Source organism: Pogonomyrmex barbatus, unplaced genomic scaffold (genome assembly GCF_055798465.1).
Source record: "Pogonomyrmex barbatus isolate J1 unplaced genomic scaffold, ASM5579846v1 scaffold20, whole genome shotgun sequence".
Lineage (NCBI taxonomy): Eukaryota > Metazoa > Arthropoda > Insecta > Hymenoptera > Formicidae > Pogonomyrmex > Pogonomyrmex barbatus.
This window is the reverse complement of record NW_028297117.1, coordinates 3,203,495-3,230,657: the sequence shown is the minus strand read 5'-3', so window position 1 is coordinate 3,230,657 and position 27,163 is coordinate 3,203,495. Positions and strand designations below refer to the sequence as shown.

Sequence of the window (27,163 nt, the reverse complement as noted above, 5' to 3'; positions counted from 1 at the left end):
ATGATTGCATTAATTTTCATAATTACGTATTTCATCATATTGAAGTTTTGGCAAATTGTTAATTTATAGATTATATTTTAATTTGAAGCGAAAAATCGGAAACCAAGTCACAAAGTGAAATCAATTTTTATATAAATATTCTCGCGACATGTATATTTTATGAAAAAAAAATTTCCAAATTTATGTATTAAAATTTATTAAAATTTATATAATGTCAAATGCATGAAAAGTAGCACAAATACACGTTGGCTATTTGAATTTTATGTTATATAACGTGTATATTTCCTTTTATTATTCATCTATATGATAATTTTGATATAAAAATGTCTTTATAAACTTTGTCGGCAATTTTTAAATATAGCTCTGAAGTAATCGATCGGATTGAGGAATAGCGTTTCTCACATTCCGAACATATAAGAAGATTCAATATGAACACTATTTCCCGGTTTAGCTACAATCGAACGATGCCAAGAAAGTCAGGTCGTCGAGTGACCTCTCTTACTTCGGATACAATATCGGAATTTGCCATTTTATCGTCGAAGTAACGTGCCGAGAACGCTCTTCCACCTGCCAACTTCCTCTCCCGCATTGCTAACATTCTTTTTCGTCTTGATGCTTACGATGAAATCCACGCGTAAAATCAAGAGAACCGAAGAAAAAAAGAAAAGAAGTCAATTTAATGGTTGCTATGTATTAGGAGAAATATATTAGGAGAAATAAATGCAACGTCTACTAAATCAAATCAAAATTATCTGTAGATAATCATATATCTGTAATATTGTCCGCGCAGATGTGTCTTCCTTAATAAATTAAGTTTAATTTGATTACGTATATAACGTTAAAACTTACTTTTTCAGAGTTTTCAAAGTCTAGTTTAAATGCCCACAGCTTCAGCCTTGCTGGCAATTCCGAGATGGAGGTCAAAGTCAGGAGGAACTGTTCGGCCGATCCTAAAGGAAGGTCAGGATTGGCGGCCTGCGCCTCTTGTATCCTGGACTTTTCTTCTTTAGTAGGTAGCATCGTCAAAAGTTTCTGTTGAGAGGATTTCGGGACAAGGAGGGGAACAAACGAAGAAAAGAAGCCAATCGGAAATTAGAGAAACCAGAATAAACTCGGAAATTAGAATATATAAGTGCATTTTAACTAAAACTTCAAGGTCTATCGTAAACAGAAATTTGAAAGGTTTTTTAATGTATTCTATCGGTCAATAAATAAAAACGGGATCAATGTAATTCATTTGATTTAATGTATGGATAAAAAGATTAAAAAATCAATTAAGAATTTACATTCAGTAAAAACTAGAACATTAAGATGAATATAGAAAAAAGAATGATAATAGCAATTAATTTTGTTATGAGAACTCTCGAATAATTTCTATTTTATTCAAAAAATATAAAAATTGCCAAAGCATACTCATGCTCGTATTTTTTTTTTTTGCAGAATTTATACATTGCATGTAGAATGTAAAAATTTTTTAAATTTTCTAACCTTTTTTAAGCAATTTCGAAAACTATTAAAAAACAAAAATTCAGAGATAAAAAATAAAAAATGAGAAAAATAAGAGAGATGATGTTATTCTCACCTCGATACCCTCTCTATTCATGATGGTGGCGTCCATTTTCAAAATCGCAGTCTTGATGGATCTTGGTGGTGGCAATTTGGTCATACCGATATTAATAGCGTTTGATCTTTTATGATTTAACACGATAATCTCCTTGTTCTTGTTCATCTCTTGCTGCTTCTATTTGGCAACAACAAATAAAATATTTTCGATTATATCAAAGTATTTTTGTGTGAATTTGATATTCTCTTCATTATTAATTCGTAGCTTGAAGTTATTGCGCTTTGATTAGTATTCTTACCGTGCAACAAATATTCCGCTAGAAAAATACACAAAAACTTACAAAATACATCTTGAAACACAAACTTATAAAAATATAGTAATATGTGAGATATATCGAGAACGCCTAGAAAACTGAATAAATGTCAGCCATTCTTTTGATTGGAAGTGGAGATATATATCTACGCGCGTGGACGACATCGGACCTCCATCAAAATAATCTAGCTACATAGGTGACGGTTCACCAAACAATTTCCTATAGATCAAATATCTAGCACGCGATAAAACTCTTCAATAGACTTCCTCAATAGATCCAAGCTGCATTTATTATAATATTTGAAAGATACATGCAAATAAATTATATGAAAATAAGAGTTATTTTGAAGATCATTCCATTGCGCATGTATTTAAATTTTTTCGGCATAAATAAATTTAATAAAAATTACAAGATTGGAATTGTAGAAAAAAATGTACATGAAAAAACTTTTTTATATAAAATTTTTTAAATGGGGAAGTATTATAAATAAAGTTGTTTCATCCAAATAAAATGCCTCCTAAATAAAATACCTTTTCTTTATAATACCTATTGAAAAGCCACATAATTTTGAAATAAGAACAGAGATTGTAATCTCCGTTTCCAATCATGTGTACAGTCACATTAATGTTAGAAGAAAAATCCCTTTTTATTTGATTTTTAATCAATTACAATAAAAGATAACAAAAATGCAATGATTTACAAAGTACATTACAGTAACAATATCTTCTTAAAGATAAAATATCTTCTGCAAAAATTGCATTAATTAGTGCATTATTATCGATACGAGATCAAATCGCGCCAGCACTCATGAAAAGATGCACTCAGAACGCATGCATTTACATGACGATCAACAAAACCACGTCAAAAGTTAAGAAATTAAGACTCACCTCCTGCAAAATTCCAGCATGCCATTTCGTTCATTTTTTTTTTTTTCGTGCGAGCACCAACAACATTGCCAAGAATACAAGAAAAATATTAGTCGTATTGTAATAAACCATCATCACCCCATCACCATCTCCACTACTATCCGACCGCCGTCATAATCGTTATTCATAACCGTTATCATAACCGTTATCCTCACGCGATACGGTTAACCACGTTATTAAATTAATCGGAGTTATTGTATTGTATAGCGTTTACTCGATAATTATATACATATGTAGCTGAGCACAAAGCTGAGTGAAAGTTACTATAAATTAAGGTTTACTTAAATCTCTTATTTCACATTCTTCTTTGTGGAAATATAAAAAATTGACACATAAATATATTTTTAAAAATACGTAATATAATAGAGAAATTAATATATATAGCATAGTGTTATACATCATGTATTTATGTGAAAGTAATATATGTAAAATTTTGATGTTTGATTTTATGCAGAATGAAAAATAAAAATATAATTGTAATTTATTTTGTTGTTATCATATATTAAAAATATACTTAAAATTTAAAGTCATATTAAGAATAAGATTTGTATATAAGTTATGTATAAAACAAGACTCATAAAAATAGCTTAACAATTAATTTATCAGTATATTTTTCTCTTTTTGTAAAAGAAGATTAAGAATTATATCAGAATACTAATTAAATTTTAATGTGTATTATTAATTATTTTAATAAAATAATTTTTGAAAAATATGCAAAAAATTTTTATGGAAAAATTTGAAATCATAAATAAAAAAATAAAAAAATTAATTTCAATTCTTTTCAATAAATAAACAAAAGTCCCAGTTATTAATAATAATATCTTTCATCTTAAGATTGAATTCTGAGCTTTCTCTAGAATAATCACTATTCTTGTGGTGTACTTTGTGCACTGATTTTTCCGACTTTCCTTTCTATTAATTCAGAGCATGATTCTAATTTACGTCGTTACGGAACAAGTGCAAGCAACTGTGTACAACATCATTATTTGCGTCAAAGGCAAGTTTCTTTTTTATATCTTTTGCTCCATTTACACCCTTGTTTCGTTTCGCCGACAGATTCGCGATTTTCTTGGCAAGCCGCCATCTTTTTGTTGTTTTTTACGAGTACAGGTTGACTGTGTAATTATCGGCGTGCTGTAAGCGGGTTCAAAGGGCGAGAAAGAGCCGGTGTCGGAAACAACCGAAACGGAGAAATAATGCAGCAGTTTTCAGAAACGCTCGAAAAATACACGAAACCCAGTCGCATTCTCTTTGCCGTGCGGTACCTTTTGCTACGATTTAGTTGCGCACAAATGCGAAATACACAGGTGAGAGGAAACCAATATAACCGCGCTGTGTAATTACTATGGTAATTAATGATGACATTCTGTATTCGATTGCAATGCTTCGATATAGTGTCTGTCAGTGAAAAGTGTTTGTGGTTTTCTAATATAGTTGTATGTAAGCGTGTGTAAAAATCGTTTTCTAAATTATACAGAATAAATAACGATATGTACTATCAATTTGTCTATTAATTTGATCTTTCTAACACAAATTACATCACCGATCATCTACTTCATATAAATCTTGCAAAATTCAATATATTCAAAAAAAGCTAAATTAAAATTAAGCTATAAAAATATAATAGGATTAAACAAGAAAAATAAAAAAATTTTGCAAAAATCAATGTCATCTTAATTTATATTTGTATTATATAGTTAGCAGCTTTTCAAAAATTGTTTACATGTAAGGATAAGTATTTCAATAGTTTTCTTTAATTTTAAAAGATATAAAAAATAAGTTATATGAGAATAAGCTAAGAAAATCTCATTAAGTTTCTTTAAAACACATATAATTAATTTCTTTTATAGTATAAAAGTAATAATAAAATTACAGCAGAATTACTGCACAGTTAAATATAATTCGTAATATCAATACTATACAAGAAAGATCAAACTAATATACTTCATCTCTGAAGCTATTCTCTAGTATTATCTGATTGATATATTGATGAGCTTGAAATTCACAGAGTAGATAAATTTAAAAAAAATTGTTAAAAAACTAATTATACCGAAAAAATCTCTTTTAAAAATTTATATTTTTCAAATTTGAAAAGAGATATATTAAGATGAGATAAATTCTTTAAAAAATTAATTCGGAAAAGAATAATGCACCAAAAATTAAATCATCAATATTATTCAATTTCATTTTTATCTATTACAAATAAAGAAAGATTTTTAAATCAAATCTGATAAAAAAAAATTCTGAAATGAAGTTAATTAATTGATGACGTTTAATTAAACTAAAAATATAAAAATTATAAAAATCAATTAATATACTAGAATATAAAGATATCAGAGGTAAACTATATTATAGATAAATGGTAATTTTTTCTTTTATATAAAATCATATTCTTTTATATATATATATATATATATATATATATATATATATATATATATTTTATTACTAAAATTATAAACGTCAAGCAGACGCGACAGAAAGATGTCATCCCCTTTAAACGCGTGCAACCCAACCTGCTGGATCAACAGCAGCGTTTATGTACACAGGATTATATGCTTTGCGCATATTGAAATTTTAGTTCTGTGAAAAAGTATTTTTGACAATTTTACATAAATTAAAGTCAAATATTCTCTTTTTATGCAAAATCATAAAATGTCTAGTATTCCAAATTAAGTTACATAAAAAGATTGGAAACCATATTATTATTATTTTCTAATACTATTAAATATTGTTGATTTTTCTTCAAGAATGGTGTACGATAAAGCAACTTTTTCATCAAACTGATCTAATCATTTAAAACCTCTTTACTCTCTGGTAAATAAAGCTTTTCTCTCTTTCTTTCTCTCTTAAAGAGAACGCAATAGAAGTAGTAAATAAGTAAAAGTAAGCGGCGAAACATGGTTTTCATTTTTATCTCGTTAAAAAGAATATTGTCGAAGAATATTGTGCAAAATTACAATGTAACATTGTAAACCGTGTAACACCGCAACCAAGAGAGACCTCGTTTAAGCGAGCATCGCTCTTTATGCCGTTCTCTTCAATCGTCCGCTGATACTCTCGGTTCGTTGCACTCGTATAACGAAAACGACACGATCTGCGTAAAAAAAATCGGACATAGAGACCACTCACCTTGGTGATGAGATCCTTGGCGCGACTCTCGAAAAGGTGCTCGAGCTTCTGTGTGTCAACGGCCACGGGCGTCAGTTCGTCCCAGATCATCTTGTGTTTGTCAAGCCGTGCAAGAATGTTGGGATCGTCTCGTACCTCCTTCCAGAATAACTTCACCGTCTTCTTGCTTTTCTTAGCGAGCAATGATGGCGGACTCTTCGGTGTGCTGCTAGTCTCGTTAGCTGTTAGTGGCCTCGACATCTTCAAACTGATACCAAATGGCAGTGGTGGACCCTGAGGAAGAGGCGGCGGTAATCTTGCCCCTAATGGTGGTGGCGGAGGGGCCAAGGCATCTCCATTTGTAGGCACCATCGGTGGTGGTGGAGGTGGCATTCCGTTCGTCACGTTGGCAGATCCCAGCACGTCGATCTCATCCTCGGAATTTAAATCGGTAAAGTCCAAGTCGCAAAGCGCCAGTGGTCTCTTCAATTTCTTTACCAGTTCCTCCCAGTGTAATTCGTTTTCAGATTTCTTCGTCTCCTGCAGCTTGGGCAAATTATCACCGGTTGGCGACTTTAGTACATCCGCTTTTGATTTCGACTTTGCTAGACCCTCTTTTGCCTTTGAGATTAGTCCACTCATATCTCCTATCCTAAAAGAGCATTCGTAAAGATTGGTAAAATCGTATATTTTATATAGCAAGTACTGTATAAGATACAGCACTGATTTATTTTGCAGCATAAGACAGAAAACGAGAAATAGAAAACAATTTATTTATATCATATTCCTTTTAACGTTGATTCATCGAATCTTTATATATTTAATTAATCGTCATATATAATATTAAGATCGATATGATTTATATTTTAATGTTAATGTTAAACAAAAAAATAATTTGTATATTTAACTCTGATAATTTTAATATAAATTTTTATTATAACTATTTTAGCTTATTTATAACTAAAAATGGAAATTATTGTAATAAAATATGTATAATGTGTGTTCGTTATATAATCTCATTTTTTTCCACAGTATCCTAATAAAATTTCTTTTTGATAATTTATTAATATCGTCAAACATAATATTTGAAGTAGTAAATTATTTGGATATTATTTAACAATATTATTTAACTCAAATATTATCTTAAATATTTTTAAAAATTGCCTTGTAACAAAATTCAAAAGATATGTCTGTTTATCAATAGTCAAAAGTTTTATATTCGACAAAGTAACTTTTATACGAAACGCTCTAGTCTTGCACAATATCCTGTGTAAAATTAATCTCGATAGAACTTTCGACTAAAATACAACAAAGTTCGTACAACTTTTCCAGCTCTCAAATAACATTGTCGATATCTCATGCTATCCTAATATGTTATTTTTTACTTTTACTTATCATAAAAATTATTTCAGTTTTTGTGTTTAAATATGTTATATTTTATATTTAATAATAAAAAAATTTTTTAATAAAACGCGGATAATTAAAATAATTCAATGTCAATTACATCAATAATATGCAACTTTATGATGCACAGTACACACACACACACACACACACACACACACACACACACACACACACACACACACACACACACACACACACACACACACACATGCACACACACACACACACACACATACATGCACACATACATGTATGTAGCAATAAAAATAATCTATACATCAATAAACAAAATTTATAATTTATAATTATTTAGAAATTTATTATTTGAAAGATATGATCTAAAAGATCTAATTATTTTCTTCTCTAGATTCTGATTAGTTTTAAGACTTCTTCATGCCTTTTTGTAATGCCGGTTTACCTTTAGTAAAAAGTTTGTACTCCAAACTTTCAATACAAATGCAGAAGTGCTATGGCGAATAAATCAATCAAACAGCATGCATTTGAAATGAAGGCTGCATCATTCCCAAAATTACCTCGAAACTTTCTCTTCCACAGGGCTGCTAGGTATAAGATTCTGTGCTGCCAACTTCTGCGTAAGATCCTTGACAGTTCCTTCCCTCTTAAGCTGTAAAACCACTCGACGATCCTCGTCTTCCTCGGTGTGATTACTCTCGTTGTACTCGACACCTTCGTTGGGACTTTTGCCATACCATGGCTTCTTCTCCTCCGAGTCGAGCTTGTTCGCGGCATTCATCAAGGGCGTCAAGTCTTTTCTGCTGTTCGTTCTGGACAACTTGTTCGAAGGAGAATCAGCGTTTCTCTCATAAGAGGTACCGTTCGTGTATCGCAAACTGTTTGTTGCGAATTGACCTTTAATAATAGAAGGTCAAAAATATTTATTATAACAATAAAATAATACCTTCAATATTCATCATTGTTCTCGTCGTTACAAAAAGAGACAATATGATCTATTTTATTAAACTCGTCCATTTCAAAGGAAAAAAGTATATCTTATAAAAAAAACTGTACGCAGATGCAGAGTTTTTACTATGTATATTTTTAATTTATTTGTGAATAAATATATTAAATAGATTAAATATAAAATTAATATGATTAATAACGTGATTTTTCTTCTGTAGAAATATGAGTTATATTATTAGTAATAAAGAAAGATTGGAGATTTAACTCGGAGTAAAATAAATTATTTATAAAAATTTATTTATTTAAATTTATTTATTTATTTATTTAAATTAAAATATATATAAAACAGTTAAATGATCCATAAATACTTACTTTCCTGATCATCGGTGTGACCAAGTGAAGCTCTCAAGTTTGCAGTAGCCTCTTGTTGCTCTCTAATGAAACTCCTCTGTCTCTCCGCGCGTTCTCTTCGTCGCCTCAACGCTGGTGTAACGCCAACATCCACTGAAATGTGTAAAACGATACTCTCTTTATTAAAGCAAATTACTTTTAACGCTTCATGTGTTTTATGTAAAAATTAAAATTTATTATAATATAAGCAAATTTAATATGTAAATTAAATTTACTTTTATATACAATCGTGTATAAAAATTGCAAAAAAACCACGTTTTTCTAATATTTCAACATCAAAAATAACATTAAACAAAAATAATAATAATATATACATACTTTATATATAGATTAGCAAGATATTTAATCTATTCGCATCTTATTCAATATTTGATAGATATTAAAATTAGATCTTCAATAATCTAATAAATCAATAATTTATATTGATCGCATATCGCATCTTTAATGAAATGCGCAAACTGAAAACCGCAAACTGTTTGCCAATATGAGAACTATATTCATATTAAGCCTATACGCGTTCAAATTCATCAATGCAATTAGCAATTACTAACAAAGCAATTAGGATTATGTGTTTAATTTCATTAAATTGTCAGAAGTAGAAATGTCAAGTACAAAAGAAAAGAAAAAAAATTACCTTTATTTTCCTTATAACTGCCGTTGAGTTGAACTTCACCTAGATGACCCTGGGAACTTTGAGAACTACTAGATTCGTCGTCATCATCTGGTAGGTTCGAATTCAAGGTATTGTTCAACGAGCTCACGCCTAGAGAATGATTTAGCCGTGGACTCAGCCGTGTATTCAAAGACATTGATAGGGGCGAATTACCCGTTGAGTGCCTCCGAGACTTTCGTCGTTCATGAGAATCCACTAAAGATTTCCGATTTCGTAAAGTTTTTCTGCGGAATTAATGAGAAGTATCGTTATAATAAAAATATTAATATACATAAACAAAATAAAAAATAAATAATATAAATAATAAATAAATAAATATATAAAATGAATAGATCTTTTACATAAAATCCTTCTTCCTTTCTTTTTATATTACTCTATCTATATCAAAATTGTATATTTAATTGATTTGGACATAGATTAAAAGTAACAAAATTATATCAAAGATTATATTAACAAAGGTATTATAAATCACATTGTTCGATGTTGCGATAACCTACCTAATATTATCATCCAATTGACGTATAGGCGAACCCCTGTCACCATCTTCGTGATGTAGTACCGCCTCATAGATCTGAAACTGTCTGAGGAGGTCGAGATCTGTTCCCTGTTTCGACATGTATCTCTGGATAACACCCTCCATGCCCTGTTCCTCAAGACAGTCAACTTGATCATAGTACGTGTCCTGATCGGGAATACCGTTCAAGCACTTGTTGATCAAAGTTGTCGCATATATAAGCAACTCCGTGTCGGCGGCATCATAATCCTTTAGGAGTTTCATCACGTTAATCCACGGTACCACGCCTCTAGCCTGATCGACCGCCCTTACAGCCCTGACCAACAGCAGGCTGTTCGTTTCCACGTATTCCACAAACACGAGCAGTAGTTTCAACGCCGTCTTCACCACCAGCCGAAAACGACTAGCAATTAACGTATACAACCATTCCACCGTCTGCCCATGTTCCATCACCCCGTTCATGCCGTCGACGTACAGCATCACCTGACCGAGCGCTGCATGAATGCAAACGAGTTGCAGGATTAAACACGGAGAACGAAATTGTTCCAGACAATCGCGTATAAAGAGAGAGAGAGAGACAAGCCTTTGGCCATTGTTCGTAAATGTACCTCTCTAGTAGATTTTATGGTGGCCCAAACAATATTCAAAGGATTCTTGAACCGTTGAAAAATAGGAGTAGAAAATTAAGTACCTCATAAATATAATTTAAATGTCCACTTTAGCTAACCATTTCTCCTTACGATAGCGCGAAATAAAAGCTTTCTGCATTTTTTTTCCATCAAGTGTTCGAATCTCTCTGTTGACGCTATATACGCCCATTAATCTTGTCCCCTAATTCGCACCGCATGACATCTCGCCATTTTTGTCAAAACGCAAAAATATAAATGGATACGTCGGAACGAGGACTTTTGCCAATGCAGATACGCAATGAGAAATAAAAAGCGTCGTTGCAACCGAACGATGCGAAACTCATCAATCTCGAGCCGAAACGATGTTACCTATTTTTTTATACCATGCCGCTTCGTTGTTTACGAAACTGATTTCCGACTCGTCCATGGATCGCAAACGCAGGCAAGTGCGACTGATATTTAACGTGCAAATTCCATCGATCACGGTTGTAGGTTTATTCGGATTTTATCCCATATAATATTACGAATAAAAACGTGCTTGCGCTCAAACGCCAACGCTTAAAACGCGCATATTCCGACGAAAGCTTTGCTCTAAATAAATTATGGCGCGCTTGGTGTGTAAAATATGTGTAAAAATATAGAAAGAAACTGTTGCAAGCACTCATGCATTGCAGGTAAAAACCACTTCAACCGAGATTAATTAGAAACAATGAGAAAAAAATCAGGATCCCTCCTCCCATTCTTTGTTGAATAATAATGTGCAACGTGAGTTTACGTGCAGCTTGAAAATAATGCATATAAAAATCTATGTCACTTATGCGACGCACATGCTCAAATAATTGATATTATTCTAACAAAATTGTAAAGCCAATTAGCGAATGTTTGTCAAATCAAACATATAAGTCACTCTATCGCAACGAACCGTTCCAAAATTCAATTTAATCTTGTTTACTAAAATACTAACAATGTTTAATTTCCATCAAAATTATGTCACAAATCATATTAAAATGTTAGAAATAATTTTAATAAAGGGATCAGCGATTTTTCTTTCTTGTTGGCATATGCGTTATAACCCGTACTTAATCTATGTAAATTTGAAGCTATACAATTGAATAACGAAGCTTTTACCTTAATGAAAATAGAATCCTTTACATACGCGCGTATATTGACTTTTCATAGAATACCATCAAAATTCTGATATTCACGTGATGGAATGAATCGTATTAGTAATATATATATCAGCAACGACAATGATCACGATTTAAGCGCATTCCACTGATAAATGTTAATCTAGGCTGTTACATCATTACATTCATTACACAAACCATAAGTAATGCCATAAGTAATGAAATCTAATTAAAAGCCTATAATATAATATAATATAATATAAATCGCGTCACATGTAATCAAAACATTGGATGTACACAAAATTATTACATTGCACTAGAACATTGTAATCTTTAAATAGATTGCGTAATAATAACATATGCACATGATAACATTTGCATAATGTTGTAACTAATTGAAAAAGTTAGCAATACTAAGATTACATGACTACTCATAATAAAAGAATTATGAATTGTAAATAACTCAATGTACAAAATCTATTATAATAACATGAACAAGAAAAAGTCTATAAGAATTTAGCTATAAATTATTCAAGGCACATTGAGTAATGAAGAATAATTAAAAAATGCCATTAAAATTAATTATTAAGTTATATTTAAATGGCAATAGAATAAATTTCATTATTGTTATCTTCACACAGTTAGTTCTCAACATTACATTGCATCACTAAAATCTTTGCTTTTCCATATATTTTCTACTCGTTCTAAATTCTTTCATAATTTGTTTTATCCCCCATCTAACATAAAGATGGACGCGACGAATGCATTAAGAGATTATAATGATTAAAATTAGCGTGCTCAGTCGCATACAGCCGGTTTACAGAGTACTTGAATACAGCTCCATAAGATGCCGCACTTGAAAGCCAACGATCAAAAGGCGCTATTCATAATTCGCAACGCTACTCATTCGGTTCGACGAGTAACCGCAAGCTACCGTAGCTTCCGCCGTGTTGACGCTTTCGCTAAACGCGGCGTATTAACACTTGGTATCACTTTCCATCTCGCCGAACTTGTAAGACTTGTAATGTTATCGTCACCGTGTCCCTTCTTAAAAAAGCAAAGCAAGGACGTTGATTTCCCGTCTCGTTAAACGTTAACTGCATTACGCCAGTTATTATCTTATCATTACGACAGAACGGGAGCGCAGAGAGCGTCCGCGTTTACCACGAAATCTCGATGTACACCATCAAGGTCGCGACATTCCTTTAACTCAATTTGCAAACTCGTTTACGATATGACGTTTCCACTGTTTCTAATTAGATGCACTGTCACCATTGCAGACATTTGTAGAATAATCTTCTGTATTATTATTATTATTATTAAATCTCGTAGCGATAAGCCGCAATAATAGTTATTCACAAGTTAATAAAAATTAATTGGAGATTTTTCTACAGATTGTGATTAATAAAATATTTACATAAATTTAAATACTTAAAGAGTTTATCCTATTTTTTTTTATAATTGTTCCATTATTCTTATGCTTATATCTAAGATGCGTTATCACATACACAATTAAGAATATATATAAATTAATTATAATATATATAAATTAATTATAAAATAACTATGGCACAATCGTTACATGATAGTTGCTAATTATTCGAAATTATCAACAAATAATAATCTAAATTTTTAATTGAATATATAAAAAGAAATATAAATTATTTTTATCATCGTAGAGCTAAATGCATATATCTATTTTTTTTATAATTCTTTTATCCAAGAAAGAATAAATTATTTTTTTTTTTAAACTATTAATATATTTACCTATAAAACTTTTAAAAATCGATATAGGTTTTTTTTAATATATTAATATTTCGGAAAATAATATTGTGTTCTTAAACTCTTAGAAAAATTTCAATTCTTGGTTTTAGGTAAATTGAAATTTTATCGATAATAGTAAAGGAATTGTTTAAGTGAGAAAAGGTCTAGAGTTTATTGAATTAGAGAAAGGCATTAAGAACACAGTCATCCCTCAATTTTATGACAAATGAATAAAGTACTCACCTCGTAAAATGTAATTTTGATAATTTTGGTCGGCTTCGCTGCTGACTTTGATCAAACAGGCAAGTCCGTCATTTTGCACGAACTCATGCACCAGATCCTTGTCCTCCTGGAAAATTGAAATTCGCGATAAGTCAATTTGATTATAACTTAACAAGGAGACAGAACATTAACTTGTGTTGATGTTCTAAATGGAAACAGTTTGCAATATTTCTCGAAAGACCTGGATGCATTTATTACAGCCGCAAATACGCTTCTTAATTATATCAAATGAAAAGTTTTTAATGCATAAAACTTGGAAAGTGCATCGCATATTATACTTTACATTAGAATAAGAAATAATTTATCAGAGAGAATAAAAAATAATTCTTAATTTTCAATTAGTGTTACAATTTTTAAAATATTTCCTTATGTTTTAATTTCATTAAAACATTTATAAAAATCAAATAATATTTTTATTATTGTCCTTCAAACAATTTCAATTCTCAATTCATAATACTTTCATATTCTTACATACATTTTTCTGGATAAAACTTTCCAATAAATTGGAAAAAATCTATGAAGATATAAAAGAACTAACAAGCTGCTGATATTCGATCCTGACAGCGATGTCACGGCAACGTGATTTACCTCTACATTACCACCTAAGTCCAATTCGTTCTACCGCGCAGCCGGGGTTAAATGGAATTAGTTATGCCGCTTCGGGCGCAAAGTCGCGGACATAATGGAAAATCTACGAAGTTTGATTAAACTCGCTCGTTTCCAAGGCGCCGCGACGCCGGCGCTATGGCCGTTCGCGATCTAGTCGGACTTCTCTGGTTCGCGTACTTTGGTATTCTCCCCTCTTCCATTTCTCCCCCGCTTTCTGCGAGATGGTAGAAATTTACACAGGATTTAGACGCGACATAGACTCGATTAGCCCGATGGATTAAGAAGTGAAATTAAACTCGTACCGATGCATTCCCTCAATCTCTCTCTCTCTCTGTACTGCTACACGAACTTGAAATTAGTTGAAAGAAGAAGAACAAAAAGGTTCGCATTCGGAATCCGATACTTCACAAAATTAATGTAATATAATGTAATATTAATTAATGTAATATAATGTAAAACGGGTAAAATATATGTATACGTTCGCATAACGATCAGAATAGATACAAAGCGAATATATAATTGATTTGCGCGATGGTAAGTTCGATTAGTACGGATTAATAACAGAGAATGTGTGCAAGAATATGAAAGATATAAAGGATGTAATCGCGATGTAGATTGAAATCCGCAATGGCAATAAATCGGAAAAAGAATAGGATAATGCAGGCAAGACTTAATTAATTCTCTGTCTTTTTCTGCAAGGATAAAATTAAAATTTGGTATTAATAATCTCAAAATCTTTAAACTTATAAATGGAAAAAGCATACGGACGATAACTTGTACAGGATACAGAAAAAGTAAAAGAAAAGAGAAGGAAGATTGTGTGCTTGTGCTATGTAGATTTTTAAGACAATATCATGTTTCGTAATATAAACAATTATAAAAATATAAAGATATTTAATAGAAATGTGTATTGAAAATAAAATAATATATTTTTTATATATATTGTTGTAATTATTATATTATCAATTCTAATTTGACATTTGCAAAATTCAGCATTTACTTTACTTATTTGCGGATAATTTATCAAAAAAAAAAAAAAAATGTAAAATATTTAATTAAAATTTCCATTCTTGGGAAAATCAACATTTTTTTGAAAAAGTAAAGAAAAAAATTGTATCTTCAATGAAAAGTAAAGAATATGCACTTGCTCGAATCATCGTGCAAATATTTACTCGTCAGACGAGTAGCTTTGTGTAAAAATATCCACTCGACTTCGTCGCAATCGTTCTTCTCATCCCCACTCAGCCCCACTACATATCCATTTTTTTTTTTCCGGTCTTCTCGCGCGACCCCGCTCGTTCTATCTCAACGCGAATTGTAAACCCACCTGAAAAATCTGCTTGAGGGAGAAGAGAGCCCGTCGTAGCTCGCGGCCCTCGCTGTTCAACAATTTTTCTGCAACAGACAAGCAACACGCAACCATTTATTATAATAATACCACACGCGCCGCACCGTCGTCGTGGGCGCTCTCGCGCATTGTTGCGCGAGTCCCAGGATCAACATACAGGAGGCTCTTTTTGCAAAGGACCCCATTTTCAGATCATGGTACTTAAAGCGGCTGTAATGAAGAGGCTGCTCTTACCATAGTCTCTTCCATAGCGGCAATTCCATACGACCGCCGCGCACGCGTATATACCGCTAATTTGATATAAATTGCCGACAGATTATTGAATCCAGCCCTCGGGCGAGACCGGGAACTTTCATCGTCTGAGAGATTAATTTTAGTATCACCAAACGAAAACAGCAGGATTAATGGAGAGTACGGTGGTGTCAATAGCAGTCCGGTAAGTGGAGAAATTTATCATCGTGAATTAATAAAGTGGCTAAGTGGATAAGTAATAGTTACAATTGATTTACAACTTTGACAAGAATTAATCTTTTCCTGAAAAAGTTTACAAATATATGTTTCATTTAAATATAAATCATGCTATGAATATAAAAGATTAAATCCACAAAATTAACTTTAGAAAGTACTGTCTCTTTGTCCTGTAATCTATTTTTAAAATTATGCTGTTCGAGTCTTCACTTCAAAATTACTGTATTTTATCTGCCATTACTTTCGATTTAATCTGATAATGAGACTTACTAAATTTTATAAACTGTTATTAACTTGCATAAAGTTTCTTCCAGTGGCATTTTTTTCTCAACGGCACATATAATCGATAATTAATAAAGCAAATGTGCACATATACAATATACTACTGTGCTATTAACATATTCTCCATTCTCAGGAGAATTCATGATTCCCATTGAGAAATTCACCGTTTGACTGTGCTCTGCCTCGACTGGATTTATTTATCGGGTAAACATCGAGCAAGCACACCGGTGTGCAATTAAACAGAGGCTCGTAATTAAGTCCGATCAATTTTGCACGCTGAATTCCCGGTCGAAATCTCCATTCCGTCTCCGCATCCGTTTTTCTCTCGCCATCCCGTACGCGATCCTCTTCCAATCATGACTCACCGATTCACCGTATTACTAATAATTGAATTCCATTTCATCGGTGGTGCGGCAGGGCAAATTCAATTTGCCGTCCATACCGGAATTTTCTGATTCTACTGGGGAAGTTCGCAGATAGTTCGTCAGGACGGATGAAAAAAGAAATAAATCCAGTGGAACGTGTTATCGTGCAAAAGCGCGGAAACGCCAATATGCTGTGAATATATGCGGTGGAAATTTTACCGGAAACAAGGCGAGAAAAGTTAGACATATTGTCGATACGATGTATATACGCAAAATACAGTTTCTATCCATGTTTTTTGACAAGCATCATTTGTCATTGCGCTTTCTCTCTGTTCTCCCGTCTCTTCCTCTCTTCCCCTCCCCCCCTTCCCATTTCTCATATTTCTACACAAATTGATCGAAAAATAAGTATCGTTTAATATATATAAAATATATAAATGTCAGTCATTTCTGTGTATTTAAATTGATAATGTTTCAGCTACAAAAATTAATTTCTTGTCGAAGAGTTTATTTTTAGACGTACAGAAATTTTTTTCATTATATCGCTTAAATATACAGATACTCGTCGTTCATCACGGCTGCATCTTGTTTGCAATTTTTTTACGTAACCACACCTTTTCGCCAGTCCAAGTCACGGATCGCGGCGTGGCAAACCCAATTCGCGATTTCTTTCACGGAAAAGAAGGCCCGATGCGATCGCATAATCCACGGCTATCACGCGATCTCCAAATGCATAATGCATGTAGGAGAGAGAGATGGTCCAAAGAGACGAGTGACGGGAAAAACGAGCGAGAAGGAGAAAGAAGGGAGATACGCAAGCGAAGGTAATTAGGAGTTCGCTGGATACGTGAAGGAGTCAAGGAGAAGGATGACGTCGACGAAAAGAGATAGAGCGACGCGTCTTCTAAGAATAGCGGTCCCAAGGCCCTGAGGCCCTTGGTCCCTCCGTAATCAGTGACCATATAAGCAAAAGTCCCTGTCTCTCTCTCTCTCTTCAACCCTTTTTGCTCCGTCTCTCTGTCTCCATGGTATCTTCTTTTCGCTGCTAAGCAACGTTGCTGACTATGCTGTAATGCGTTATTGTCGCTCATAGATCCTCTTTCGCTTAATTTTCACTTTAACCAACGTCGTCAGATATTAGCATTAAATGACTGTTTATTATTATGCTACTGTAAACTTATTAATTCATTTTCGCATTAGAAAATGAAATAAACCTGTCTAACAGAAAGTTTTATCTAACAGGAGAGAAATTAACTTTCATATATTTTAAATGTATATATTCTCTCCATAGCTAGTTTTTCAGTTATGTAAATATTTTTTCTAATAATTTAAATATTTTAAAAATATTTCAGTGACAATATTTTCATAAAAAAACGAGAAATGATTAATTGAAGTATTGATATAAAGTATCTGTATGCACACTCAGAATAAATATGCTCGTAAAGAACATAAAAATTTATTTAAAAATTTACAGACAATAGAAATTGACGGGAAAAAATTTATTTTGTCAAAAAAATATAATTTTGTTTAGAATAATTTCATTTATCACAAGATAAAATATTAATTGTTTTAACTGCAATAATTAAAATTCGTAAACGCGAAGTAATGAGATATTTAATTTATGAGAAATATAATGTAATAAAGAATTATGTATATTTCATATAATGTGATAACATTGTGCTATTTTTATCCATGATTGTCCACTTAATAAACAATTGGCACAATACCAATTGGCACATAACATTGTTCTAATATAAGAACAGTAAGAAGAAGCAAATTAGAAATTTGTTTAAGATGTAAATATATAAAGAAATATATAAAGAAAATTAAAAAAAACCTTGAATTTCTGTCACAGCTTATATTTTTCTTGTTTTACATCTTAAAAAAAGAAATTATTTCTATGAAAGACCCTAATTATATATATATATATGTGTGTGTGTGTGTGTGTGTGTGTGTGTGTGTGTGTGTGTGTGTGTGTGTGTGTGTGTGTGTGTGTGATTTAATTTTCATAATCCAACAAGGTTATAATTCTAACAAGCTATTATAAAACATTGTATAACGTAGAACATAATAAAATTGCTAAAAACAAATTCCAATTCTGTTCCTAATTTTTATTCCGATTTTAATAATATTTGTTTGTTTATATAATATCCTTATGATACAAATATATATATATATATATATATATATATATATATTAAAAGAATAAAAGAATTTATTCCTTTATTGAATTATTCAAAAAGAAAAATTGGAAGAATTAAATGTTCCCACTTTTTGATGACGAATGATCATGATATATATTAAAGATGAGTTTACTAAGAATCTAAAATTTTATGACGATTTACCAAAATATCTAATCCATTTCATGAACAACCGAATACTAGTGCCAGATTGCTCGGCGTGAGCGAAATCCGAACCCGTGTGTCGCGTGATACATGAAAACGTGCTCTCGTCGGCACACCTCGCGTGCTATGTAATGCGTCCGGTTAACCGGCCACAGCTGCGGAATATTTGTATGATTTGTTCGCGAGCAAAATAGAATCGCGAAATTATTCATCGCGGCATTTCGTTGCCACATGACGAGTACTTCTCTCGCATTGATGCGATGAGAATAAAAGGTGATTAACAGCGAATGAAGAAACACAATAATAGTAATACTCTCAACGCTATTAAAGATCCTGTACGGCACGTAACGTTTTATTATTGTAACATATATGTAATTTACATAAGCGGCATAAATTAATGTCACAAATATTTACCATTTGTCAGATTTTATCGTTCAAATTACATTAACGATGTAATGTAAATATGTTATTAATAATTATTATATTAATAACTATGACATTTTATTATACCTTATTCAGAATTAATAATTAATTCTTGTCTTTCGTTATAAATTATATAAAATATTTATTTATATTAAATATCATAAAAAATATAAATATAAATATTAAATATAAAAAAAAATAATTATATAAATTAAAACATTTTGTTTTTGCAAACATAACAAACATTATTTCTTTTTATTATTTTATTTTTCTATAAATAAAATTTTTATTTCTTAATATCTTTCCTTGTTTTTAATTTTAATCTTAATTTTCGAGATATTATTTTATTCATATAAAATAACCTTCATATAATCCAAGTATAAATAAAATACACAGTATTTCAAAATAAAACTGTTTTCACTACTCGGTTTTCGAAAACAGTTATGTCGCGCAAAGAAGAAAAGAAAAAAAAAATCAAAACGACAATGTACAGATAAATTTCATGAAGGCCGGAGGTACACGAAGAACCGTTAAAATATGTAAAACGGCACGGTCCACTTTGGCTTTCGCTCCTCCCTCTGCCCTTTTGAAACTTCTTCTTTTTTTCTTGCTTATTCTGTACCTTCGATTATCTCTCCACCACCTTCACAGAGTTCAATGAACCAGGACACAGACCCTGCAGGTGTATTCGACGCATCGTTCGCGAATTTCATTCCCCGTGATAATCATCGTCCACAAAATATTTCAGCAACATTTTTATTTATTAGCAAATTAACATAAAAATTCGTATATATAAAATAAATTAACACTGTTAGCTTTTTATCTTGACATAAAACTGGAAGATCAATAATTATATAATTAAAGTAATCTAAATAATCCTGTCTTAACATAAATAGATAACAAATTTTTTCACGTCTGATATGAATTATTTTAAATAAATCTCAAAAAGTATCTTCAAGTTTCTTTGAAGTATAATTAAAAATTGTTTGTCATTATTTTTTTCAAAATTCAAAAATTGTGAGATATCTGAAAAATTTCTTTATAATTTATCAATAAAGTAATTGCAATAAACTATTAGTTTCTGGAATTACTGGCTATTATACTTAATTAAGGATGTATAGCGAAACAATAGTAGCCTTTTGATCCTTCATATAAGCAAATATAATAGAAAATTAATAATTATAATAAATTTATTAAAAATTTGTTGTTAGAAAATTGCATTAACGAAGCTAATTTCATAAGATAATAATGTACAAAGTGTAAAATATGTCTTCACTTGTTTTTAAAAAGTTATAATAAAAAGTTATAATAAAAAGTTATAAGTTAATATTAATAAATAACATATAAATTTATTTAAATATCTTTCAAAAATAATTCTCGAAAATAACATAACAATTATATCTTTAAACAATTTAAGATTTTAGACAATTTAAGACTTTTTTAATTAAAAATTAAGATCATTAATTTTAAAAATTAAGTTCAATTTTTAAAAACTTTTAATGTTTTTTAAATACTGGAAAGATGGTTCATTAAACTTTTATGCGTCATCTCTAAAAATATTCAATAATTCATAAAATTTCAAGAAAAAAAAAAAGAAAAAGCAGTATTTTTAAGAATGAAACATAATAAGAACAAAATGTAGACTGTCAAAATGTTTTAAAAATAGAAATGGGGTCCACAAGTATTATTTTTTTGTAAATTGTTGCACGTAAAATTACAATAATTCAAACATAACAAGCTTATCGAAATAATGTAATTCTCACAAAGTTGTTTATTTCATTTACAAAAAAACAAGTCATCGCTTATTTATTCAAAAGGATACGCTTAGACATACATTTGCATAAAAAAGTGCGTAAAATTCGAATGTAATAATTTTATGAAAATTTCACATTACTTGATTCAATTTTCTCATAATATTTCAATTCGTTTCACTACACCACGAAAGACGTTTAAAGTAATCTTCGAGAAAATGCATTTACTTTCACAAGGAAAAGTCCGGACATCAAAATTCATTCATTATTATAAAAATTTTAATAATATTTGTTATTTATTTAATATCTAACATTAGTACACTACAAAATATAAAAAGACTGCAAAAATTTTTATTATTTATTAATTTTTCATTATTTCTTCCAGAGGAAACACAGAAATTATTTCAATTATAATATTTTTCAAATAAATGAATCTAAGAATAGAAATAGAGTTCTAAGAAAAGAACAAAAATTTTAATTTTAAAAAAATTTTCAACATTTTTTAAAGATATTGAAGAACAGATTAGGCGTTAAAATTAAATATTTAAATATTTTAAGTGCGTAGAAATCATCTGAAATGAAGGAATTAAATAAAAGTATATATACTTGCTGCTATTTGTTGTAATTCCAATAATGATTTTTGTAACGCTACAAGTAAAAAGAATGTAGAACGAAGGGAGTTTTTATTCGACATTGCGTGATTAAGTACCGTCTGTCATAGTCGGTGATGGATGGCCGCTGAGCTACGATAAAGGATTAGCTTGATTTTCGCAGGTACAGGGTTCCGCACTCAGCCGCATAGTCATTACTTTGCTAATCAACTGGCAACGAAGCTCATTGTTTGCGACATTGTATAATTATGTCCTGGTGTACATTTAAAGAGATAGTATTCTTTTATTTAGAGACAAGTTGTAAATTTCATTTTACACTTATGATTCATTATTTCTTTTATTCATAAAATTTAGATCTTTACAAACAGTTCTGTAAACAATTGCTTGCATTTCTAAAAGAAATGCTTAAATCATTACCTTAAAATACTAACAGGTTATCATAATCAAATGCAGCATAAAAACATGCAATTTGCTTTCTTAAAAAATTCCTACAGAAATATGTAAATATTTAAATAAACTGTTATGTTCTATGACACAAAACTTATAAACGTTAAATTCTTATCCTTTTTATATCATTATTAAATAAACATTATTTTTATGTATTACATACAGTAAAAATATTTTATAAAAAAATATGTAACTTGTAAAAATGTATTAGTAATTTAATTTGTAAGCTATCCTCTTCGCGCTTTTGATATGAACTTTTTTAATATTTACAAAAGTATATCAGTTTTAAATTAGTTTAAAAATTAATAGAGATTAAGAAATATGATATAGCTCTTAATCATTAAAAATTTTCAACATTTTTTAAAGATATTGAACAGATTAGGCGTTAAAATTAAATTTAATTTAAATATTTTTAAGTGCATAGAAATCATCTGAAATGAGAGAAATAAGTAAAATTATATATATATATATATATATATATATTTGCTGCTATTTGTTGTAATTCCAATAACGATTTTTGTAACGCTACAAGTAAAAAAAATGTAGAACGAAATATATATTTTTGCAAATAATTATTATATGTAATATTTGTAGATACAAACATCTATATTTCCAAACATATATGTTATATATGAATTCATCCAAGAGTATCAGACGTCATCGATTGAACGTAATGTCAGTATCACAGTCAATACAAGTTATTCATATTAATGATACATGGTCCCTATACATTTAGCTCTCTTGGTGCTATGGTTAAATGTTTGTGACTATTTAGTCATAATCACTGATTGGTCATATTGTCACTGTTATAGTTAGATCATTACTCAATCAGCGAACTAAAATAGTGATCTTAATATTAATATTAATTTAACCTAATTATATTTTGTGTTAACGAATATAATTATTCTATATTAAGAAATTAATGTTAAGAATAATATGTTATTAGATAACTGTGAAAATTATTCGTATTATTTAGAAGTCCATAATACATTTAAAAATATATATATACACTAATTGTGTAGCATTAAAAAGTTTTATTCATAAAATTTTTAAAAAGCATTTTTTAACGAGACTATATTTGGCATTATTTCTTTACATTTTTTAGTTTTCAATATTAATGTTTTAATAAATAGATATCTTATCTATGTCTTATCTAATTTCCATTAAAAGGAAATCATAATTTAAAGTTAAATCATGAATAAAATGCTGATTATATATATTTCAGTTTTGAAATTTTTTAATTTGCAAAAAATCTTTCAATTTTATTCGCTTACATTTAACATATAATTATCCGTATCTCTGTATTTCGGTTAAACTAAATTGATAAGACTGAAAAAAATGATAAAATAATATCATTCAAGACGTCTACATACGAAGCATATTTAACGTTTTCCTACTTGTCTGCCTTCCTCTGATTATCATTATAATACATAAAACTCAATACTTCACAGCATCAGCATTACAGTTAGTAGAAGGTCGCCATCATCGGTGAACCGAAACAAGTGACCGAGTAACTAGAACGAGACTCGACCCGAGTTGCTGCCAGTTAAGGGTCGAAGAATCACTACGCGCGGTCGGCACGGATGATCCATCCAAGTGGATCGTGGGAGCCCATCGCGAGATTTAAATCAGGAATTCACAACGATAGTACTCACCTATGATAGTGTGAACCCTCACGGACAGCTGGGTCCTGAGAATGATCGCGTTCTTCCGGCTGTAACAGAAAGAATAAACAATGCCGACCGATTAGAATGTGCGTCGAAATGTTGATTGTTGCGCGGGTTGCATATTAATATGTAATTTTAGAGATATGGAGGCGGAGGAGACGAGAAAGGCCCATTGCCCCACTGAAGCGCGCTATTATTCATTCTCGTGAATGGATGCTAATTAGTTACGGCCGCGAATTAATCGCGTTCGGTAATTACTTAATTAGGGCTTGGCGCGTCCTTTTTAATCTATAGTGTGCGACCGCCAACAAATATGGCTCTATGCTATACCATATGTTCTCGAATCTAGATTTACTATATTTGCGATTATAATACAGTCTTTGTTCTTTGACATAACAGCCCGATAACCCGGTAACGTAGTTACAAATTGTTTCTTGAAATTAAAGAGGACTCGATCTCGAGTCGATTAAAGTTTAAATGAAAACTATGCTATTTTATTCATCTTGAAATGTAAATTTATGCCCCTCGTGTATTTACTCGCTGAATTTATATTTCAATATTATATTTCAAGTTTTACTTTGCTATCTAGCATCACACAAATCACTCATGAAATAACAATATATATCTGAAAAAATTTATAATTATTCGGAAAAAGATTTATTTACATTTTTCATAAGTTTTTTTTTTTAATTAATTAAATGCTTAAAATAAAAATAATATTTATTAAAACATTCTTCTTTCAAAAAGTTTATTACGAAACGATAATTCTCACATTAGTCATTAGTTTTTAGTTTTTAGATAAAAAATTAATTTGCGTTTGACATAATGTTAGGTAATGTAATTAAAAGAAAATGACAAACATTATAATTACAAATTTTTTCACGATATACACTATCGACTATGAATAAATTTTGCCTTAATTGCCATACAACTAGACAAGCAAATTGGCTTTCGGATAGGAAACTTCTGAAATGGATTATTCCATAGGCGTTCCTGGAGTTCCCCACAGAATAACAAAGTAGCGACGAACTTGTCATCATATGACAGCTGTAATGGAATTCCACCAACGCACTGATTCGCAAGATGAAACGCGTATCGATTTTGGCATAAATGCAGCTTCACAACAACGCGCTCCAATGTATATAAATTGGGTTAGAGAGGCGCGACTCAACTTCCCTCTGCATATACCTCACCTTGAACGGCGCGAACTTTAAGGCCCTGCGAACCTTCCCACGCCACGTCGCTGAGAAACCGCGACGACCGTATAGACAATGGCTTTCAGAAAAAGAGAGGGGAAAAACAGACGACGAAGAATCGTCGGCATAGCGACGGTGGTAGCGGCGACGATGGTGCGCGGAGGTAAAAAAAAAAAAAAAAAAAAAAGTCGGGTATACGCTCGTTAATAATGTTTCCGCTCGTTAAATGAGGGAGTCAGAATGCGATTACGCGCCCTGAATTTCCCACGAATAATAGCGGCTGTAGCAGTATGTTACTGCGAGGCGACCCCTCTCCAAATGCCAGCAAAGGGCATGAATATAGAGTGCAACAAAACAAATTTAAAAAATACAACATATAAATAATATTAAATGTTTTTTAATACATTAAAACTGAAACAAATCATTAAATGATTTAATCTCTGCTATAGAGATGATAAAAAGAGCAACAAATCCATATCTTTTTTTTTTTTTATTAAAATATTACATTATTATAATGAAACATATATGAACTTGTTGTAAAGATTTAATATCATATAATATATAAGAAAAATTAACTCATAATCGAATAAAAAGAGTTATATTTTATTAGCTTTCTATAAAATTAAATTATAAAAGCAAATAATATATAGCCATACATGAGGATTTATCGAGCATATAACAGTCATATTTTTTAATAAACGGCAATATCCATAGAAACTGAAATATTTTATTACCTAAAAATATTTAAAATGTTACCAATACCAAATTGAATTTTTTTTCTCTTTTAACATTGCAAAATGCTCGCTTGAGGACACTTTGCTTGATGCGCTGCGTTGAATGATATATCACCAGCAAAACAAGCATAGCCGCAACGCGACGTTATTAATGGCAACGACCGCGAAGGGTTAACAAACTCCAAAAGTAAAGGTTGCACGAATAAATTAAAAAAAGTTTCAGACACGAGGCCAAGTTCAATGCCGTAATATTGATGGGGTATGCATGTGCCATTCTTTCATAAACACTCAGCTACTATCTTTCGTGATAACTTCTCTTGCAGTAATATAATAACAATTTACAAAATAATTATCTCACGATAAACAAAATGCTTCAATATCGTGAATACTATCTACCATTCTTTACAATTCAATTATCATATCACAATAATTTACGCATATAATTTTAAAAAAAGTTTCAGTTTTGCCGTTATCAGCGTTAAATCAAAATTTTCAATTTAATTCTATTAGCATTAAATTCTGTCTAAAAAAAAAAATTGATATATAAATCATATTTTATATATTCAAAATTCAAAATTTTATTCCTATCTATAGTTAAAACAATGAAAACATCCCAGAATTCACAAATTTGAAAATTTGACGTAACATTTGATTTATCTCTTAGACGAAAAGAAGCTCGGACATCCAATGTTTTCGCATACACAAGAGCGCACGACGATTTAAAGTGCCTTCTCGAAATGGACGTCGTAACTTTCTCAGTGAAAGACAACGAACGGTGTCATAGAGCGTAGGAGGTCGAAATCTACCTGAGGAGAGCTGGAGAAACCCTCATGCAAATACGATTTACCTCTAGCGTGGCTACCGCTAGTCTACCAGCAGCAAGTGTACCCTCGGGAAAACGAAAGCGAAGCCGGGGCAAACGTTCCCGGCAAATGGAATGCAAAATCCTGGACGGCGCGAACGCCTGTGGGAACTTTGTCGTCCGTGCCATTGGGCGACGAAAGTCTCCGGGGTCTCGAAAGGATTTCCAATCTCTCTTAATGGCGCATTAATCGTGATTCCCCAGACAGGGATGGGGAGCGAAATCGTTGCTGTCTTAAATGCGATAACTCTGCCGGCCGACAGTTTTCAATTGGGAAACGACGCACTGATAGCCGGCGAAGTTGTTTCCAATACCTGTTATCGATACTCTATCGTCTTTTGCCTACGCGGTCTTTAATTTAGAAGTTTATGCGCCACAAAGTTTACGAAGCAAAAACGAGCGGAGAAATCCTG

At 31.1% G+C, this 27,163-nt stretch overlaps 1 protein-coding gene across 9 annotated transcripts in view; it reads right to left on the bottom strand.

Annotated features, from left to right (window-relative positions):
• Positions 1 to 27,163, bottom strand: part of LOC105427070 (Formin homology 2 domain containing) — a 152,693-nt gene that overhangs the window by 15,715 nt on the left and 109,815 nt on the right. For 4 of the 9 annotated variants that reach the window (XR_016139456.1, XR_016139458.1, XM_089077847.1 and 1 more), the window contains 10 exons: positions 23,947 to 24,005; positions 15,579 to 15,646; positions 13,604 to 13,709; positions 9,824 to 10,334; positions 9,288 to 9,550; positions 8,615 to 8,746; positions 7,855 to 8,191; positions 5,935 to 6,566; positions 1,583 to 1,743; positions 850 to 1,032 (listed from right to left, as the gene is read on the bottom strand). Coding sequence is in view for 7 of the 9 variants with exons in the window: in XM_089077847.1 (XP_088933973.1) it covers positions 850 to 1,032; positions 1,583 to 1,743; positions 5,935 to 6,566; positions 7,855 to 8,191; positions 8,615 to 8,746; positions 9,288 to 9,550; positions 9,824 to 10,334; positions 13,604 to 13,709; positions 15,579 to 15,646; positions 23,947 to 24,005 (2,452 nt within the window). In the remaining 2 variants the exon portion in view is untranslated. The other 5 variants (XM_089077851.1, XM_089077845.1, XM_089077848.1 and 2 more) reach the window with 2 other exon arrangements.